This window comes from Ascaphus truei, chromosome 7 (genome assembly GCF_040206685.1).
Source record: "Ascaphus truei isolate aAscTru1 chromosome 7, aAscTru1.hap1, whole genome shotgun sequence".
Taxonomy (NCBI): Eukaryota; Metazoa; Chordata; class Amphibia; order Anura; family Ascaphidae; genus Ascaphus; species Ascaphus truei.
This window is the reverse complement of record NC_134489.1, coordinates 81,547,629-81,570,450: the sequence shown is the minus strand read 5'-3', so window position 1 is coordinate 81,570,450 and position 22,822 is coordinate 81,547,629. Positions and strand designations below refer to the sequence as shown.

General features: G+C 44.8%; 1 protein-coding gene across 5 annotated transcripts in view; it reads right to left on the bottom strand.

The window, feature by feature from the left end:
• Positions 1–22,822, bottom strand: part of KCNH7 (potassium voltage-gated channel subfamily H member 7) — a 398,373-nt gene that overhangs the window by 91,346 nt on the left and 284,205 nt on the right. For all 5 annotated transcript variants that reach the window (XM_075609207.1, XM_075609205.1, XM_075609209.1 and 2 more), the window contains one exon: positions 14,200–14,625. In XM_075609207.1, coding sequence (XP_075465322.1) covers positions 14,200–14,625 — 426 coding nt within the window. The remainder of the gene's footprint in view (positions 1–14,199; positions 14,626–22,822) is intronic.

Genomic DNA, 22,822 nt, shown 5'->3' with positions numbered 1-22,822 from the left:
TTAGGTGTCTATAAGGGTGAGGACAGTTTTTGCTGAAGCAATCAGTTCATTGTTATATCCCAATCACAGTGTCAGCTTTGTGATAGTGAGACATAATATGGATGTCTGCACTTAGAAGCTTCATGTACAAGTTACATCAATAGCATCATATTACTTATATATGCTGATAAGGTGTACTATATATGAATATTGATCTACAGATAGATGGCTTGTGAGGGATTAGAAATAATGCAGTTTATGAACAGTAATGAACAATGTATGTTGATTTGGGTAATAAACAGCTATACATAGTTTATAGTTTAATGTAATCCAACAGAATGTCTTTCGTTTGTATTTTAATGTAAATACTATGATTTTTAACCTTATTGTTTTTAAGGGCTTGCACGGCATAGCTTGTCACTCGTATTGTTTACATACTTTATGATTGGTTGAGCGCTTCGCGCCACAACTCACCTGCCGACTAAATTGTTTGGAGGTTTCCTTGGTAACAGGGGAGTTGAATAGCTACCGTTTGCAGTGACCCACCTACCCCTGAAGAAGTTCCGTTTGAGGAACGAAACGGCCGTCATGTAATGACGTCAGTCGGACGTCAGTAGCGCGATCAAGACGAAGGTCTGATCGGATGTGTTGGTTCATACGAAGCACCATTATGATATTTCAGCTAGCTAAACAAAGATGTGGGCCGATCGAGGAACCCACTAGTAGCTGAGGGAGGTGCTGCTGCAATAACAATCTGAGTATATGAGAATGACATCCTCCTATCAGGTGGGAGTATTCTACGATGCTGTGCTCCCCCCCTGCGTGTGCCTTCACAGAACACCCAAACAGCATTGCAACGAAGCTGCCAACGTCTATGTGCTGTGGAGGAGAATAGAAGCTGACTTGCTAAAGATTTGGATACACATGCAAGCTTTAACTTGCCCTGTTGTAAGTAGGATTCGGGTTTTAACCAAACCACCAGATAGCCTTCAACAGAGAACCTTCTTCTTTTTATGGATATTTTGTGTCCATTTTATATTTTAATAAATTAACTTAAATTGTGTTTACAGCCTTGTGTTTGTATGTGATCTAGCCAGGTCCCCCTCGCGCACTCGCCTCCTCCTTCACCGTTGCGAGCGCGCGGTGTTGCTGTGCGGCCGGTTGCTAGGGAAGCGGGTCGGGCGGTTGCCGGGGACGCGAGCGGCGAGCAGGCCGGTTGCCGGGGACGCGATCGGGCCGTCGCTAAGGCCGCGATCGCGTTGCCACCGGTCCGGCGGCTAGCGGAGCAGGGCGCCGCCATGACAGTTAGCTCGCGCATGCGAAGGATGCCAGCTAGCGCGGGAGGCCCCTGATAGCTCGCGCATGCGTGAGGATAGACGGCCAGCCCCCAGGGTGCATAGGGGCAGAGAACACCTGACGCCAGGGAGCCAATAGGGCTGAGGGATTTGCCCGGGAAAGGAGATATACTTTTCGCGGGGTTTTGCAGTGACACAGGCAGTCAGGATCCGGACCAGCTAGGGGTAAGAGGTGGATGCAGGGGTCAGTGACCCTCTGCATTAGGCCAGCAGCCCCCAGGCCCCCAGTTAGGTCCTGAGCCACTTAATAGCTTGTGGAGTATAGGGACAGGCCCTAGATAGGGACACTGACCCATTTATTGGTAGCTTAGTCAGGGACACAGTGCTAAAGCCGTGCGGCCCTGCGAGGTGGGTTCTGGGCTCAGAACACTATCAAAGACCCTGGGACTAAGGTGATATTATCCGCGCTGGAATTCACCCAACGCGGTGTGGAGGACAACGTCGGATCGGGCGGAACTCCGGTGATATCGCGGTACCCGTGGCTGGAGCCCGGGCAGGTAACCTGCAACTCACGTGCACCAACCAGGCCTATCACCAGACATAGTGGCTGCGCAGTCACACATACATATGCAGACATTGGTATATGATTTTGGGAGTGCAAGACATTTGGGTGGGGGTTACTGGACACAGGGTGGGGTCACTCTGCGGGAGGTTAGCGTCCGCCGTGACGCCTAGAGGTGGTAGCATCCGCCGTGACGCCTAGAGGTGGTAGCGTCCGCCGTGACGCCTAGAGGTGGTAGCGTCCGCCGTGACGCCTAGAGTGGTTAGCGTCCGCCGTGGCGCATGTGTTGAGATGTAATGTAATAAGTTGCTGCATGTAGTAAAGTTAATAGTTATATAGAGCTGTCTGTGTGGTCATTGTATATTGTCCTGCGAGGAACTACTTCCCCTCTGGTGGGAGCCATCGCAGGTGGAGGCGCTGCATCATTAGTATTGTAATACATTGCCCCAGGTTCCCTTAGCGGATGCTCAGCCTTCTGTGAGCCAACAGGTATTGCACCACGCACCCCTTGGTAACATTGCATGTTCCCTCCACGCACGCGGTATATGCGATTGGGTGGGGTGATATGACCGTTACATTTGGAGGCGCTGCTGAGATCTTAGACCTGGGGTGCCCTATTCAAAACCGAATCACCAAAAATCAGCATCATGGTAATTCCCTCACGTCAAGAGGTCCACGCGTGGGCCACCACCGTCCGTGAACCCCCTAGACATGTGGTTGCAGTAGGGAACGTCCCGGCGTTAGTACCTGAAACTGACATCCGGAACTCACTGAGCAAACTCTTAGGCGCAGATAGAATATGGTACCGTGGCAGGGTGTTCGACTCTACTTATCACTTGAGTGCACTACTATTCACCGTATGCCGGGACATAGGCCCTGAAGCGGCCCCGAATATTCTAATAGCCCCCGAGTGCCCACCAGAAGGATACCCCCTTATATACTCGGACTTGCCAGTAATACGGGAAATGTTCTCGCTCAGAGCCCCTCCTCAAGATCCCGACGAACCGTCCACCAGTACCTGGACGCCACTTACCCCCGTGTCCAGTACCCCAAACCGGGTTGACCGTCCCCAACCCAAAGTCTCCTTTACCCCAAGCGGCCTCCCGGACACCAGTAGTTGGGCTGACAGTCCTCCCTCTCCACCCGACACCGTACCCCGCGAGGTAAACTCTCGGCCTATCGGAGAGAGAGCAACGAACGAAGGTTCCATAATGGGGGTGACGCTACCCCAATTCGTAGAAGCCCTCACTGTGGCATCCCAATCTCAAAGTTATAGGAAGCTTAAGGCCTTCTCTGGAGTACTTCCAATACCCCAGGGGGAAGAAGGAATAGACCTGTGGAGGGAGAATGCAGTAAAAGTAGTAGAGGAGTGGTCGTGCACTGACACTGTAAAGCGGCAGCGTATTATGGAATGCCTCAGACCCCCTGCGTCTACTATGTTGACCATCCACAGGGACCAACACCCAGAGTTGACAGCGTTGGAAATGGTGGCGTTCCTGTTGGAGGCGTACGGACTAGCAGAAGACGAAGGAGCGCTCTGGATGAAGTACTTCCGTCTTTATCAGAAGGAAGGAGAGGACCTGTCGGCTTTCATCCACCGCCTACAGCTGGTCCTCGGGGTCCTACTCAATCGTAAGCTGGTCTCCGCATCGGGGATGGATGAAGCTCTCCATAAACAGTATCTGCGGGGATCAAGCCCCACTCACCCCATAGCCAACATGCTCCGCAGCAAGATAATGGACGGGGGCCCCTACAAGTTCACCGAGTTGCTGCGGCAAGTGAAACTACAGGAGGCTCATGTTATGCTACACTCCACCGCTACACCTAAGAGCTCCTCTGCCTCCAAAGGAAAGGGCTCTACGGAAAAGAAGGACGAGTCTACTGCCTTGTCCAAAGGGTACAAACCACGACCCCCCGACCGACCACCTTCCCCATCCACGAGTCGCCCGGAAAGCCGCCCAGTGGTATGCTATAACTGCGGCAAGAAGGGCCACGTAATCCGTAATTGCCCAGAAAAGGAAGTTCACCCTGAGGAACACCCTTCCGATAGAGGAAAATCAGCCCGATCTATGGTCTGCAGTGTACCAATGGCAGAAGCTGACCTCGAACTCACTCATTCTGGAACTGGAACCCCGGATGCCCCTTCTGACGCCGGCCCCAGTGATGACGCCCCATCCGGTGAAGCTTGCAGTCAAGTGGGCCCTGCGGCCATCGTGCCCGTGGTACTAGAAGGGATATACGCCTCGGCCCTATTGGACACAGGGTCACAAGTAACCATAATATATCGCAGGTTTTATGATCAGCACCTTCAACACTGCCCACTAAGGCCGGCCGAACATATGAAGGTTAGGGGGTTAAGTAATGAAGACTACCCCATCGATGGGATTGTAAAGGTCCAACTGGACATACTCCAACTGAACACCGGCAAGAAGCACCCCATGCAGGTAGCGGCCATGGTATGCCCGGAGCCCCAAGACCATTGCAAATACCCAATCATCTTGGGAACCAATGCAGACATAGTGCAAGCTATAATCCGAGCCTACTTGAGAGAGACCAACGAGTTGCCGCTGGCCGATTCGCTCCTAGACCCCATCTTACGAGAAGAATGCCACCGGGTGTATGCATTGGAGCGTCATGGGGACCTCTACAATCGTCAACGAGGACTGACGACCATATTACCAGGGGGAGTGCAAAAGATGGCCGTCTGGTGTTGTTATCCCGACCGAGACCAGAACGACCAACTGTTCTCGCTGGAGAGTGAACCTGAAGAAGAAGAGGTTCATCGAGGGTATAGAATACTACCCGAAGTGAGGGAATGGACGGCTAAGATCCCTATTCGAACCCACGTATATGTGCAGAATCTCTCCCCCTTTCCGATGGAGTTTGATGTCGACCAGAAGTTGGGATGCATATATCCGGTCAGCCCGGTGAGAGCCACACCTCAGGTGAAGGCGGCGGCCGCGCACGAGCGGATAGTCGATCTGGACTTCAACTTCGGCGAATCGACCCTGTCCACAGAGTGGAAAAAACGGTTGACCACCCAGCTGATGCAACGACGACATGTGTTCTCCACGAGCGAGATGGATGTGGGGTGCAGCCGCAGTGCCCAACATACCATTCGGATGAGTGATGCCACCCCGTTCCGGGAACGTTCTCGTCGCCTTGCCCCTCGGGATGTGGACGATGTGAGGAACGCCATCCAAGACATGGAAACCGCTGGGATTGTGACGGAATCACGAGGACCTTATGCGTCGCCCATAGTGGTGGTGCGGAAAAAGAACGGGTCCGTACGACTGTGTATCGACTATCGGACACTGAACAACCGCACGATCCCGGATCAATACAACCTTCCGCGCATTGAAGAGATCCTGAATGCGCTGAATGGGAGTCACTGGTTTAGCGTGCTGGACCTCCGATCAGGGTACTATCAGGTGCCCATGACGGCGGAAGACCAGGAGAAAACGGCTTTCGTCTGCCCCCTGGGATTCTATCAATTCACCCGTATGCCCCAAGGTATATGTGGGGCGCCTGCTACGTTCCAAAGGTTGATGGAAAAGACAATCGGGGACATGATTCCCCGGGAGTGCCTGGTGTACCTGGACGACATCATCGTCTTCGGAAGGACTCTGGAAGAGCACGAAGAACGGTTGTTTAAGGTGATCGATCGTCTGGGAAACGAAGGGTTGAAATTGTCCCTAGACAAGTGCCGATTTTGCCATACCTCGGTGACCTACGTGGGGCACATCGTGTCCGCCAAAGGGATCGCCACCGACCCTGCCAAGGTAGAGGCCGTGGTGAACTGGCCTCGCCCAGAGAACGTCACAGAGCTGCGATCCTTCCTGGGGTTCTGTGGGTATTATCGCCGCTTCGTGGAAGGGTACTCGAGCAAGGCTAAACCCTTGAACAATCTGTTGAAGATATACCCTTCCGAGACCGGGAAGAAGGCTGTACCAGCCCGCCAACCGTTTGGTGACAAATGGACCTCTGAGTGTGAGCAGGCCTTCCTGAAGCTGAAGAAGTGTCTGACCGAAGCGCCTGTACTTGCTTATGCGGATCCCGACCAGCCTTACGTCCTGCATGTGGATGCTAGTCTAAATGGACTAGGCGCCGTCCTGCACCAGAAGCACCCGGAGGGCCTGCGGCCGGTAGCTTACATCAGCCGAAGCTTGACACCCAGTGAGCAGAGATACCCCGTCCACAAGTTGGAGTTTCTGGCTCTCAAGTGGGCGATCACCGAGAAGCTCCACGATTACTTGTACGGTGTCACCTTCGAGGTAAGGACGGATAACAACCCCCTCACGTACATCAATACGTCGGCCAAACTAGATGCAGCAGGCCACCGATGGCAGGCCGCCCTCAGTAACTACAGCTTCTCCTTGAAGTATAAGCCGGGGCCATTGAATATTGGGGCGGACGCCCTCTCCCGAAGACCAGGACTACTCGCTACCCCCGATGATGAGGAATGGGAAGAACTTCCCGGCCCCGGAGTGCGGGCTATGTGTAAAACTGCAGCCATAGTTAATGACCAAGTGGCCTTCTCCGAGTTACGAGTGATCGACTCTTTGGGATGCCAGTCGCAGGCTGTCCCCGCCGCCTACTGCGACCCAAAAGGGATGCACCTCACGCACGACAAGGTGTTCCGGTGGAAAGATCTGGTAGACTACCAAATTCGAGATCCGGTCACTAGCATCATCCGGCACGCCGTTGAAAAAAGGAACCCAGCCCTTCTGAAACGTGCGCCCAATGACTTGGTGGCCTTACTCATGCGAGAATGGGACAAATTTGAAGTGGACAACTGCTTGCTCTATCGGGTGGTGCAATATCATAATCACCCGGATAGGAGACAACTAGTCCTACCCAAGAACTTACAATACCTGGTGTTGAAGTCCCTACACGATGAACACGGGCACCTAGGTGTAGAGAAGACTTTTGGGCTAGTCCGAGACCGGTTCTTCTGGCCCAAGATGAGGGAAGCGGTGGAACAACACTGCCGCCGTTGTTCCCGGTGCATTCAACGCAAGACGTTGCCTACCAGAGCAGCTCCCATGGCCCATCTTAAGAGTTCTGGTCCGATGGACTTGGTGTGTATGGACTTTTTATGTATCGAACCTGATAGCCGAGGCATCGGTAACGTGCTGGTCATCACGGACCATTACACCCGATATGCACAGGCCTTCCCCACAAAAGACCAGAAGGCTATCACGGTCGCGAAAGTTCTATGGGAAAAGTTCTTCGTGCATTACGGTCTTCCAAACCGACTTCACTCCGACCAAGGGCGAGATTTTGAGAGTACTCTGATCCGAGAATTACTTAAAATGCTGAACGTCGCCAAGTCCCGGACGACTCCGTACCACCCCGAAGGAGATGCTTTGCCTGAACGATTCAACAGGACCCTGTTGGACATGCTTGGAACTCTGAAGGGAACGCAGAAAGCAGAATGGAGTCGTCACGTAGAAACGTTGGTACACGCGTACAACTGTACTCGCCATGAGTCCACTGGGTTCTCCCCGTACTTCCTCATGTTTGGGCGGGAGGCAAGACTCCCCGTAGATGTGCGTCTTCGAGTCTCAACGGATGGGATACACAATGCTACCCATTTCCAGTATGTGCAAAGGCTAAAGGACAGTTTGCAGCAAGCTTACCAACAGGCTGAGAAGTCTACAGCTAAACTGAATGCTGGCAATAAGAGACGATACGACAATAAAGTCAAATATCGAGAGTTACGTCCTGGGGACGCTGTGTTACTTCGTAATTTGGGAGTCCCCGGAAAACATAAACTGGCAGACCGATGGAGAGATGGCGTATATGAGGTAGAGTCACAGATGCCCGGCCTCCCGGTCTATCGCATCAAAGACACAGACGGCCGGGTAAAGGTGTGGCATCGTAATCACCTTCTCCCTATTCCCCAAGTGGGAGGCGAAGAAGAAGAAATACAGGCCACACCGCTCAACGGTGAGTCCGATCTATCAGAGGTGGGTCAAGAGACTGTAAATAACGAGACCCACTCTGAAACTCCTGAAGACCCTATGGAGGGACCCTCTCAAAGGGACTATTCCACAGAAGGGGCATCTCCCGGAGGAGCTACGGGTAAAGGGCCCCGTAGGCCAACGCCTACTAAGGTGGCACCAACAGGCCAGCCTTTGGATCCACAGAGCCCGTGCTTTGTGCCTAACAGAGACTGTTCAGAGACATTTCTCCCCTCAAGGGACGAGGCTGAGCCTCAGGACTGTACTTATTACTCCCCAGAGGGAGTTGCTGAAGAACAACTCCGTAGGAGCCAAAGGGCCAGGTACCCTCCAACTCGGGTAACCTATGATCAAATGGGGGCACCCCAGTATGAGGCTCAGCAGTGGTCTCGGAGCAAAATCCAATCCGTGATTGTGATGCTCACAGAATTGTGTAACCTTGTTTAAAGTTGATGCAATGTGCTAAGTTGTATTCGTACCAGATGCATTTTTATTATATAACGGTTGTGTATAGTAGTAAGTTATGTGGTCCAAGCGGGGACGTTGGAGTTTCACCAGGGGGAGGATGTAGCCATGTCCCCCTCGCGCACTCGCCTCCTCCTTCACCGTTGCGAGCGCGCGGTGTTGCTGTGCGGCCGGTTGCTAGGGAAGCGGGTCGGGCGGTTGCCGGGGACGCGAGCGGCGAGCAGGCCGGTTGCCGGGGACGCGATCGGGCCGTCGCTAAGGCCGCGATCGCGTTGCCACCGGTCCGGCGGCTAGCGGAGCAGGGCGCCGCCATGACAGTTAGCTCGCGCATGCGCAGGATGCCAGCTAGCGCGGGAGGCCCCTGATAGCTCGCGCATGCGTGAGGATAGACGGCCAGCCCCCAGGGTGCATAGGGGCAGAGAACACCTGACGCCAGGGAGCCAATAGGGCTGAGGGATTTGCCCGGGAAAGGAGATATACTTTTCGCGGGGTTTTGCAGTGACACAGGCAGTCAGGATCCGGACCAGCTAGGGGTAAGAGGTGGATGCAGGGGTCAGTGACCCTCTGCATTAGGCCAGCAGCCCCCAGGCCCCCAGTTAGGTCCTGAGCCACTTAATAGCTTGTGGAGTATAGAGACAGGCCCTAGATAGGGACACTGACCCATTTATTGGTAGCTTAGTCAGGGACACAGTGCTAAAGCCGTGCGGCCCTGCGAGGTGGGTTCTGGGCTCAGAACACTATCAAAGACCCTGGGACTAAGGTGATATTATCCGCGCTGGAATTCACCCAACGCGGTGTGGAGGACAACGTCGGATCGGGCGGAACTCCGGTGATATCGCGGTACCCGTGGCTGGAGCCCGGGCAGGTAACCTGCAACTCACGTGCACCAACCAGGCCTATCACCAGACATAGTGGCTGCGCAGTCACACATACATATGCAGACATTGGTATATGATTTTGGGAGTGCAAGACATTTGGGTGGGGGTTACTGGACACAGGGTGGGGTCACTCTGCGGGAGGTTAGCGTCCGCCGTGACGCCTAGAGGTGGTAGCGTCCGCCGTGACGCCTAGAGGTGGTAGCGTCCGCCGTGACGCCTAGAGGTGGTAGCGTCCGCCGTGACGCCTAGAGTGGTTAGCGTCCGCCGTGGCGCATGTGTTGAGATGTAATGTAATAAGTTGCTGCATGTAGTAAAGTTAATAGTTATATAGAGCTGTCTGTGTGGTCATTGTATATTGTCCTGCGAGGAACTACTTCCCCTCTGGTGGGAGCCATCGCAGGTGGAGGCGCTGCATCATTAGTATTGTAATACATTGCCCCAGGTTCCCTTAGCGGATGCTCAGCCTTCTGTGAGCCAACAGGTATTGCACCACGCACCCCTTGGTAACATTGCATGTTCCCTCCACGCACGCGGTATATGCGATTGGGTGGGGTGATATGACCGTTACAGTTATATGTTGTTTGCTGTCTTTGTCAGTCAGTGTTGTTTATTAGTGTTATATGTTAGTTTGTCCTATATCTACAGCAGTAAACACTATGTAATATCTTTGTGCTTTATTCCATATATCTCGGATGCCTGCCCCGAAGTTACAAAGTTGATTCGGATGTACAGGACTGTGCCACAAAGAGCATAGCTCTTGCCACTTTATCTGGATATTTGTTGGACTATATTTTTCAAGGCGCCGGTCTGTATTTATGTTTTCTTTGTATGTTTCTTGACGTTGTTCAGTCAGCGTTATCAGGCTGCCTACCTCACACATACATGTGAGCTTCTTTGTACTCTTGTTTTAGATTAATTTTATTTTTATCACATTGAGTATACACATATATTTTATGCATTATATTTAAGCGCTTTTTCCAGCACTTTTTCTTTTTTTCTGATCCTCTGTGAGTGATACACTGTAGCAACATACAACTACAGTACATCAGGTATAAGTGTGCAGCTTGAGGGCAGCTCTCACAGTTTGACTATTGGCAACATTCCTGTGTAACATTTATAATAACAATGAAAACAACATACTTACTCCAATAACCCTTAGGCTGCGCTTATAGTGCCTCGCTCCAAATAAAATACATTGACTTCGTCACAAGTGCTTATAGTAAGCGTGACGGAGCGGCAACATTTTTTGAAGCCGGTCTATTTTATTTTTTTTAGAGACAGTTGCCACATGTGACTGTCTCTAAACCAAATCAGAGACCGCGGCCCGCCCCCTTTCGTGATGTCGCTGGCGACAGTCGCGGAAAATCTAATTATAACTTTCGCGGGTGGCGACAGGTGACGTCATCGGTCATGTCGCCGTCGCCAGCACTATAAGCGCGGTCTTATGAGCAGGGCTCAGTGAGACTGTGTTTGCCAGACAATAGAAGTGGAATGTGAAGACATTCTCTCTCTTTCTGGTTTACTGACTGTATAGACCCAGTACAATCATATGTAGGTTGTAGTTATAACAGACTTATATGTGCTAATTTTATATCTCTGAGTCATCAGTGTTAACAGACACTCACATAGCTGAATTATCAGTGTTTAGAGATGCAGGGATTATACTGTACTCTAGTTCTACACTGAGTAGCATTGTTAGGTATATTGAGAGAGAACCAGGTCCGGTGAATGAATATATACTCAGGACTTGAAGTAATATATCTAATAATATAAGATAATATTATATATATATATATATATATATATATATATATATATATATATATATATATATATATATATATATATATATATATATATATCATAGAAAAAGAACAAAAAACACTCTGTGATAATAGTCACTGGTGTGGGTGCAGATCCTATAATGAAGAATAAGCAATACGATACCGTTTGGAAACGAAATCAGCAGGCAGCACTCCAGTATATATATAGATTGTCCTTCAGATATGGTAAAACACATAGGCACTCATAATTGAGGTTTTTAATAAGTATCTTTAAGTGTTTTTCTTGAATATGTAATTAAAATGTATTTATTTTCAATTTTCAACATTAGTGGAGGAGAGTGCATCGCTAAGGGTTCTTTTCTTGTGTGTAGTTTATGGAAGATAATGTGATCAGGCAGTCACAGATACAAATGGCTCACTGCTAGAGAGAGGGCAGGGCTCAAACAGGGGAGTGCCAGAGCCTGTTTCAGAAGAGGAAGAGGATGTGACTTTGTAAATGGTTGCAATAGTTGCCACTAGCAGAGATACAAAGCTTGACTAGTTATTACACGGAGACTATCAGCGTTCTTACTCTCTCCTAAGAAGGGTTATCACTGTTCACATGTCTTCACTTATGTTGCAGATTTGAGTGCAACTGTTTCTTTGATACCTGTGTTGTACTTTACTGCTTCTACAGACAGCTTGTTGCAGTTCAGCAACACAGTGAGTTAATACCCACTGTCTCCAATACCATAAGGCAGGGGTGCACAAACTGGGGGGTGCAAGATTTTCCTGGGGGGCGCGGGCGGTTGCAGAGGCCCTGTGCTCTTCCCCAAGGCATTTAAATTAAATGTCGGTGGACCACGTGAGGCCCCTGTAACTCACTTACCGGACGTGGCATCACATGACCCGACGCCATGGCAACGTGCTGTTAAATGACACTACAGGGTCACGACGTGACATCACATGACTCCACAGCGTCATTTGATGCTGGAAAACGAGTTAGGGGACTCGAGTACCGGGGGGAGCAAGCAATGGGGCGCAGCTCTAATAGTTTGTGCACCCCTGCCATAAGGGGACCTGTGTGTTTTTTTATCCCTTTTTATTCTACTTTCATATTTTGAAGCAGCATAGTATTAATATCCATTCAAGGAAATCACCGCTCCTCACTTATTGAGTTTGGTCATATTGGAGCTTTAAGAGCTTGTTCTAAGTATCTGTTTGCTTTCTATTTTCCACACCGGGTGATTATGGCCATGTCAGAATTTTATTCATAGCGTATGATTCAGGTAGTTATTGCCAGAGAAGTCTGAGGGAAATTCCCCAACCAGAGTTGATTGCCATTGAAATAGAATGCCATGGTAATCATCGAAACAGAATGTTTGGGATTCATTGTGGGTATCGTGCCTGGGAAAACAGTTGGATTGTTGAGTCTTTTACTGAGGTTTATGTCATTTCATGTGCATTACTATTGCTTTACTCCTCTGTATGTCGAATGTTCTGTGGTTTTAATAAATATCTGATCTCTGAGCTAAATTCGTGTCTGTTTGTAGTTTTAAGAAACAAGGCTGGCTATAGATATACCTGAGAGACCAACCCTTTTGAATTTTAAGGATTTTTTTGCATTAACAGTATAAGGTATATTGTGCGCTACTCCTACATCTTTTTAGTCTATAGTTACTGTGTACTGTATGTGTCTATCAATATACTGTCACTGGATTCAAAAGTGATGCCCTTGTGTGTCTCTTTAAAAGAAACCTGTTTTCAAGCAATACAGTTTTCTTAATATTTAATACCATGAAAATGGTTTTGCTTTTCTTGTAAAATGTACATTCAGCTCCTTGTTTTAGCTTGCTCTAAATTAAGATTCCACACAGCAATACTCTGTACTCCTTTATACTGCACCGACACACTTTATTCGAGCAAATACCCAGTATGTACCTGGCAGATACCTGGATTGCGCCGCTCCTCACCTCTGACAAGCCCCGTTGCGTTTGCCTTCCCAGCCTGGGTTCATGCCTGGCTGACGGGCGGCTGATCTGTTAAATGATAATGATTAGGATTTAATAGGCTGCAATGCTTCGCGTGTCTACCAGATGGCATAAATTCATGAATTGTAATGCAGTATATATATATATATACTGTGCAGTATTGCAGCCAGCGGGAATAAAATGCTTCAATCCCTGCCTGGAAAATACCTCAATGCACTCGGGCAGAAAACAGTCACAAACCTCAATACACCCGGGTATACCCGAATTTGTGGGACTAGCCGAGCTCGAATAAAGTGTGTCGCCAGTGTATATCCAAATTAACATTTGATTTCTTAATCTAACGGAAGTGCACAGCACTTTCATTATAGGCTTCATTAGGAGTTGACAGCCTTATTTATTGTATGTGTAAATAAAAATAAATAAAAAAATGCAACCTTTCCTTTTTTAAAGTAATACAACCTCTATCTACCTCAATAAAAAAATATGTATTTACATGATTTTGTCCAATAACTTTGTTATTTGTGCATGTGTATAAAGTCATAAATATTGTTATAAAACATTCAGCAATGTGCCCTGTTTCTGTGCTTTACTTTAACAAATACAGGTACTGTATGTCATAATTTACAGAGACTGTGTCTGGTGTTTTTAGTTTTTTAGCATTGAAATAGTGTATTGCAAGAAGAGGTGGTTATGGGTGTCTAAAAAACAACTGGCACTTTTCTTATACAGCATTATAAAGAACATGCATGAAATAGACTGTAGCAATAGCCTCAGCATACATTTAGTTGAGCTTAACTACACACTAGCATCATCTATCAGTAATTCAAAGCTACGAAAGATAAAAAACACCACTGGACAGCTGTTGGCTGAGCGGGAGCCGCAACATTCAATGAAGTGCAGATGGATTTCACTTATTTACCCGAGGTCACGGAAACGGTAAGTCTTGCTACGTCACTATCTGTTAAACTGTCTTCTGCCACAAGACATCTTCCACTGCTGAAAGATATTGAGTTGAATGGGCTGGAATGTGTTTTCTAGTGCTGGAAGGTGCCACATGGCAGTAGAATGCTTAGTAAATAATTTTGCCCTTAGTTCTTAGAACGCTGTACAAAGGATAACCTTACATTTCAGTTACCTGAACCTGAGTTAAAGCACTAATGCCTGATTATGCTACTTGTAAATTAATTAATCCATGTTACATACTGTATTATTATTTTTAATACTTGCTATAAAAAGTGAATAAATCAAATTCAGAAGATAAAAAGTATAAAGTAAAAATATATATATATATTTGACTTACCTCATCAGAGCCAGATCCAAAAATCAGTAGATCAAAGGGTATTGCTGCAACCATGTCAATAAGAAACCAGCCTTTAAAGTAGTGAATTGCTATTCTTGCAGGATCACTAACTACTTCTTCATTCAAATTTACATAAGTGGTTCTGAAGTTTATTAGAATATCAATAATGAACATGATATCTACGATTAAGTCAACAACATTCAGTGGGTTGCAAGAATATCCACATTCACGTCTCCTCTGCTCCCCTCTGTCATTGAGTAAAAAGGCAGCTGAGTAAGGTGTGAAGATGGCAGTATATATGACTAGCAACAAAATTAACCAGTCCCATACTGCCTTAAAAGGACTATAGTGCAATATAGTAAACTTGTTGATGCGAGGAGTTTGAAGTTTATATTCCGGTAAGACATCAGCTCCCAGTGAAAGCACCTGTAGAGAAAAAGCACAAGAATATACTGTAAGTAACTTGGTGAATATTAGAAACATACTAAATCTTACTAAATATACATCATATGTTAAAGGTTACAGGGCTGTGTGAGAATCTTTTCTTGCCTGTTGTTTTTATTAATGCACCTTAACGAAGGGATCTCCCGGAGCGAATCTATGGTCACACGACCATTGGGCACCACACAGTTGCTGAGATATTTGTACATTTTTGTACTGGTGCTTGACACACAAGAATTACAAATATGACAGCGGTGTCGCCACTGTAGCAAGGCTGACCCCAGTGGACACAATATGGCCAACAAGCATTCTTGTCTGTTGCTTTAAGAAATGTTAAATTCATAGCCAATAGAGAAGTGCAAACTGGTTGTTTTTCAGTTTGTTAATTCTTTTGAGTATTGCACAAAATACACAACAATTCTGTGTGAGTGGGGTGGGGGAGAAGGGGATTAATTAAAGAATGGTGCAAAACGTTCCCCTTGTTTCTTATTTTTCTTGACATTTTGTGAAAATGTAATTATTTTTACCAAATTTGAATTATATTTATATATTCAGTGTTCGACAAACCTATACATTTGCTCGCCCCGGGCGAGTGGATTTAACCCCCGGGCGAGTAAATATTGGCCCAAGCAGCACACGTTTGGTACTAGGTGGCGAGTAGATTTTTTTGTGTGGCGAGTAGATTTTTTGGTGATTTGTCAACCACTGTTTATATATATATATATATATATATATATATATATATATATATATATATATATATATATAGCTATCTATCTTTATCTATATATATCGAAAGATGAACAGCCAGTACTCAAATGAAGCACAATAGGGTAGGTGCATGTCCCATAAAAAGTAGATAAACACATAATACCGTTTGCACGTATGTTTATCTATATATATATATATCTATATTAAAAAAAAAGCTAGGTCACATGATCAAAATAAACTGCACATTGGTGATCTTGCCCAACAAGGTCATATGACTGAGTTTTTTTTGGGGGCGGGGGGGTACTTTGCAGTTTTTTTTTAAACTTATATTTTTATTAAGATTTTCAAGTATAAATGGGAAGGGAAGGGGTACAAAAAGAAAAAAAAGGAGGGAAGGGTGGGGGAAACAACCATTTTGTATCAGAATTCTTACAATCATCAACAGTCACATTACATAGCATACAACATTTTATAGACGACATATTCTACACTCATCACTCCCAAATCTCTTTCCTATTGAAATAATACCCCTACCCAACATCCCAGGGGGTCCCAGACCCTATTGAACTTCCTTGTGGTGTGATTCAGGAATGAGGTGAGTCTCTCCATTAATTGAACATCATTAACCCCTCTAATAACCCCACTTCTGGAGGGCGGGAGTGTCTTTTTCCACGCTGCTGCTAGAGCGCACCTAGCCGCCGTTAGAATAGGCAGGATCAGTTTAACTGTATAGTGATTCACATCTTACATGGGCTTAGCCGGAATAATCTTGATTCCCATCACATCTTCTATTAATTTCAAAACTGTCCTCCAGTATGCCTGCATTACTGGACAAAATCACCAGATGTGTGCTAGGTCCTTTATCTGTCCGCATCCCCTCCATCAGAAGCCTCCGAAAACACGGAACTTCCTCAGCAAGCGTGCATCCGCGTCGTCATCATCACGGGTGCGCCCCCCACTTTGCCGTTTTTAATGATAAAACAGCAAACTCTGCTTAGTTCAAGAACTTTTGTGAATATTTTGCACATTTCTAATATCCAACTTTTTAGATATTGTATTATATTGATAGTATTAATCATAAAATCTTTGGAACATTTTGTATTCAAACTTAGTAATCAAGTACTTTGCACTGTACATTCCATTGAAAAATCTGAAGCATACATTCTCCACAATATCTATAGTCTTAATGCGTCTAATGCTGTTATAGTTGATTTATAATGTAATCATTGATGAACACCTGCATATCATTTAGGCATGAACTAAAGGTAGAAATCATTGTTACTTTTTAAAAGTAAAATTCTACGTCCAAGATCCACAAAGCTGTTATTGACTTAACAAGGTGCTAATTCACGTTAACACATCGTTAAGGTTAAGTGGTAACGGAAATCTTCAAAGCTCACTAATGCAGTGTTAAGTGCTCAGTCTGGAGTCCCTGGGCGCCAAGACTTTGGTGGCCTTTCCTTAAGGTGGCCCTCCTCCTGCATCAAGGTATCATGACGTTGCGGTGTCATGGCAACACATCACCATGTGATGTTGTAGCGTCATGTCGCCATGACAACGTGACGCTGCAGTAGGAGGCTGCTCCAGAGAAGCTAAGAGACATCCCTCTTTCTCTTACACACACGCACTCCGCAATTCCCTCTGCTGGTTGGGCGGAAGTTGCATCCCAGCGCTGACAGGAGGGAGAGTATGGCAGACACTACCGCTGGGCTGCTGCAGCACTGACCCATTGCTACTGTACCTAAAGGGGTCCCCTAACCTTAGGGGCCTCTAGGTACGTGCCTAGTGCGCCTTGAGGGTAATCCGGCACTGTAAAGGCTGGTTTAGGCCACAGAGGGCATTGCATTAACTATAACGGACGTTAGTGCTAATGATATGCAACAGAGGCATTCCCATCAATGCCGCCTATCCAAACAGGTCAGTTAAAGTTAATGCAGGGATGTAATGACATACTAGTTAAGTCATAGCTAAACTTGGCGTTACTTCCATCCAAAACCTGAAATAGGGCTTTTACAGGCTGTGGATAGGTGTAACACCGCAGTTAGGTATGGTTTAATTAACCCGCTATTTACAGGTTCTATCCCTTTGCTGTCTTCTCTTTTTTAACCTTTTTTAAACACCTATCTAGGGTCTAGATGGTAGTAACGAAACCTTTGGGTAATACAGACGTCATAACGTCATGTTATTTGAAGCTAATACAAGGCAGTGCTAACTTAACATGATGTTAAGCCTCTGCTAATGAGATCACTAATGGCTACGGTTTTTGCATATAATTAGCTTTGTGAAGCTTTGTAGCGTTAACCTCAGGGAGCATACTGCCCATTATAGATTTTGATAAATGTAAGTTATGAGTTAAGAGATCTCTATGGATCTGTGTTTAAGACTTTTTTCATGAACAAATGTCCAGTCTAATAGAGAAGAACTATTTTAGTTCTAACAGTAGATGTACATAAGCACTTCAATAATATGTTACAAAAATAGAAATGGACCAGAAAGAAAAATAATGTTAGCGATACACATAAATTACAGTGGTTTTCCAATTCTGGGTAATTAAAAGGAATCACTTATTTATGTTTATAAGATATGCATAATAGGTAATATCTCCATTAAATAGCTGAGGCATGAAATTACAAACAGTATGTCCACTAACATTTACAATCTCTTCTATCAAAAGAGGTTTTTACAGAAATGTGAATTGCATATGTAAATATTATATAGTAAACTAACAATAGCTTTTATTGTCCAATATGGTAAAAATGAAAAGTGCTTTATTCAAGGACACAGCGGAGGGCAGGTCAAATAGTACTTTTCTGAAATCCAAAGAGAATGTTCTGGCTGTCATGTTGTTTACAGGGGTAGCACAAAATACAATACTCTGAAAAACAATTCTAACCTGGGTTCACAAATAGACCTATGTATCTTTACATAGCTGTTTTATTTATTCCTCTCTCGAAAGGCAGTTCTTGACAAAAAGCGGAACACTGTAGTAACATACTGCCTCAAGTGTATTGTTGGAATGCTTCCATTACCACCAGCGTTCTGCTGGCTAAGACTCAGCTGGGAGAAGAGCAACTGTTTTGGAAGATTTTTAGCAAGCACCAATGGAATTGAACATTGCTGAGAATGATCTGAATGCTTTTGTGATTCTGCCAGAGTATGTGAACAATAGCTTGTAGACATTGCCAGCGGAAATGTTTGAATGCTTTGATTTGTCTTTCTGCCAACCAACTTCCACAGCAATTAGCAGAGTAGGAATGATAACCGATAGTGTTCCTGCAGTTAATAGAAGACCTGGAGAACAGGAACATGAAAAGCACTGCTCCAATAGCAAAAAACGGGGATCCAGATAGGAAAAGTTGATGACAGGTCATTTATTCACAAACCGGAATAACTAGCAACATTGAGTTGCACAAAGGTAGTCCTCTGACAAGTTTCACACACACGGCGCTTTTTCAAAGCTTCAAATCTGGATCATTGCTGGACTGAATATATAGTACAACAGATTTACATATATAAAATTGGCTCACCTCACACCCATACCTATCCTTCATAACTTCCAAATCATTGAATATATGGACATTACATTGTGATCAGTGATGCTGGGATTCTGCTTCAGCTGTGCAGCACTAGTTTGTGATTTTGTTAGTTTCTTGACTTTTCAATTTTCCTGCAGTTAATGCTCTCTCTTCCTACACCTTTAGTTGACTATAATAATTGTCCTACCTGGTCTTTACTAAAATAATTTTCTTTGAAACAACAGATAAGAATCCCTTTATTACATGTTCAGTATCAACTGGTTTGAATGTGCTTCTTGATCTAAAAAAAGTATTAGTTAAGTAAGGTGGCACGGAGGATAGTGATCTATTCTCTTTTTCCATATAGAATCTCAGTGCAGTTGAAAAGGAATTGCATTGCCACAGTTCTGCACTTTGATCTCTTGCTGTATAGAGAGCCAATTAATGTTGTGTTAGCTACTGAGGAAGTGCAGTATTTCATTTCAACATCTATTCTTGTTTTCACAGCAAGATGAGTAAAATCATTTAGGTATGTCTGACTATTTTTGGCTACATACTGTACATGTTGGATGACCAGAGTGAACCCTGAGGAGATTACCTAATTATTCAAATTGTTGCTAACTGGACTGATGCAATATCCAGGTTTAAGATCAGTCTTTGATGTTCCATTATTTGTTACCAAAAAATGTATTCCCGGTTTTAACAGTAAATCAGTGAGTTTTGCAAAGAGATTAGTAGTGTGAGCTTTATATTGTGACTTGTTGTTTTTAAAAAGCAGGGAGTGTGATTGTTTAGTTATGAGTTTTTCTTTAATATATATATATATATATATATATATATATATATATATATATATATATATATATATATATATATATATATATATATACGCATTATCACATATACAGTAGGATCATTATATGTCCAAGAGAAATCGTAATCATAATCTCAGATTAACCTGGAATATAATAACAGCAAGTTTAGTATTTTGCTAAATTGTAACTGGGTGAGATAATTATACCATATTCCTATTTATATCAATCCATAGACATAAACATCCTGATCCTCTCAATAGGCGCTTTCTTAAGAAAAGGGCACGCTACTAAACTCCAACCTAATACATAGGAGAAGACATGGAGAGCTGCAGACTAGTAATACATAGACTTATATACAGGATTTACATGAGAACCTCAGTTAGAACTCTGAAGAACTGAACTCTGGGATACGAGCATGGCTATTTATACCCACATGCTCCTCACTGGTGACAAGGCAAATTGGGAGGGGCGGAACCTGGTGTGACCACATCGTTTAACCCCTTCTAGCAATTAACTCCTTAACCAATTAGTAGCCAACCAAGAGGGGACTACATAAATAACACATATTCACTGCTCTTACTGTAAAGACTTTCCTTTGCCTTTCCTATAACCACAATACATGACCATGCGTCAGTTGTGCAGCCCTTGGGGTGAAAATGTATAATATCCCATTTTACATGCCCCTTTTCCAAGGGGAACACTTGTATTTTGGATAAACAGTAATAGGATAAAATCCAGAGGTTGGTGCTCAACTGTGTTTTGACCACAAGTATGACAATGTCTAAAGAGGTACATAAAACCAATATAGAGGAACAGAAGTAATCCAGCCTGGTGAGTATTTTGAATAGTCTTTCCAAGTAACTCAGACATCTCATTTTTAATTTCAGAGGCTTTTCTGTGAACCTTTTTCAAGTTGTAATATAGGGTGTGGACTTAATAGAGATTTACACAGAGGCAAAGTTATTCTATACTCCCATCCATCTACACTTAGGTTGGGACCTTATGTTTTGATTTTAAAACATTTCATGTTTTGGTTTTGCCGGAACTTTATTGGTTGTAGTTATGGATTTGTAAGGGATATTAGTTTTTGCACATCTTACTGGCCCATCACCTCTGATAATGCAATCCTCAGAGTCAGAGGACGTGAGGCCCGCAGGAGAGATGAGCCTCAGGCTTGCAGACCCACTGGTGGAGGCAGTGACCAATGGGAGAGTAATTTTTGGAGGGATGGGAGCGGGGACCAGAACCTAATTCAGAAACAAGGTTAGTTTCTGTTTTGGATTCAGGCAAATAGATTTAGTTAGACTCAGATCTATGGAGTTTTGATGTCTAGGACTGGTATGTCCAGATAACTGATATCAAACATTAATTTCAAGACGTCTCATGTACCCTCTATTTTTTGTTTAAAGAAAGACGGCATCACAATATATTCAATGGGGTTCATAGAACTGTCTCTTAGAACGTCAAACGCTTGTACATTACTTAGAGTTCCACTACTTAAATCAAGGTAGTTAAAATTGTTGCCTTTCCATTTGCATAAGCAGTTTGACTTCCTTGGTTTCAGAAATATTTGGCTGTTTATATCAGATCCAACCCAAAGTGTTGTTAGTTCTTTTGTAGCATTTTCACCAATCCTTTTGTAAATGTCTTCATTATACAAGATTCTAAATCTGGTTTTATAACTATATTGTGGTCACCTCTTTTAACTTCTCAAATCCTGCTAAATAATCAATAACCTTCTAAATTAACAACCTAGTCATGTGTTCCATCCCATCATGTTTAACTAATGCCTATCAATGCCCTTTTGTCCCTTTCTAATTATTACTTCAGTCATATATTTGTATTCTATAAAATAATATTATATTTTCTTGTAACATACTGTACAAGTGTATATATATATATATATATATATATATATATATACATATATACATATATATATACAACAGCTTCCACCCGACACACAACAAACATGCAACCATCTACAGTCAAGCCATACGATACAACCGGATATGCTCCAACACAGCAGACAGAGACCAGCGGATTAAAGCCTTGAGATCAGACTTTATAAACCGTGGATATAACCACAGAATTGTAGACCAGCAAATTCACAAAGCCACCAGAATACCAAGAAGTGATCTCCTTGAATACAAACAGAAGGAGACAAGTGACAGGGTACCTTTGGTGGTCACATATAACCCACACCTAGGAGCCCTACGCAAGATCGCCAGGAAACTACAACCCATCCTCCAGGAAGATACAAGACTGCAACAGGTCTTCCCTGAAGCACCCTTATTATCATACAGACAACCCCATAATCTCAAGAATATTATGGTGAGGAGTAAAGTATTCAGCAGTACAACTGAATGCGGGACAAAACCATGCCAGGACCCAAGATGCAAAACCTGCACAATGCTCTACACAGCGGACACAATACAAATACCACACAGGAATCGGGAATACAAAATCAGAGGAAGGTTCACCTGTTCTTCCAGCAATGTCGTGTACCTCATCATGTGCATGAAATGCCCAGGGGGCTGCTACTACATAGGTGAGAAAGGGCAGGGGCTAAACAAGAGAATGAACCTGCATCGCCACAGCATCACACGCGGTACAAGAGACAGTCCTGTTGGCGAACATTTCTCTGACTCTAGCCATAAGATGAACGATCTGAGGGTTGCCATACTCAAAGGTAATCTTAAAACCCCGAAAGAGAGACGTTGCATGAATTCAAATGTATGCAACTGTTCGGGACACTTAGCAGTGGCCTAAACAGAGATCGAAATTTTATGAGTCATTACTGACACTAGTGAACTCTCGTCCCATGAGTGCTAAAGGCCATGTCTGTACATACTGTGCTATATGTATGCACACACAGCTGTCTCTCACACATACTAATACTCCTTGTTTTTCCATCCCTATACACCAATAGGGACCACTTAGTATCCACACACACTTTTAGTTGTGCTACAAACACTCACATTTCCACACCCACCCACCCACACCATTTATATCCACTCCCACTCCACATACACCTTGTGTAAAGCACTGTATATACTGTGGGCTCTCCATTCATTTTTATTCACACTGATACACATACACACTCTTTCTTCACTTGCTTTCACAGTAACCTTTTGACAC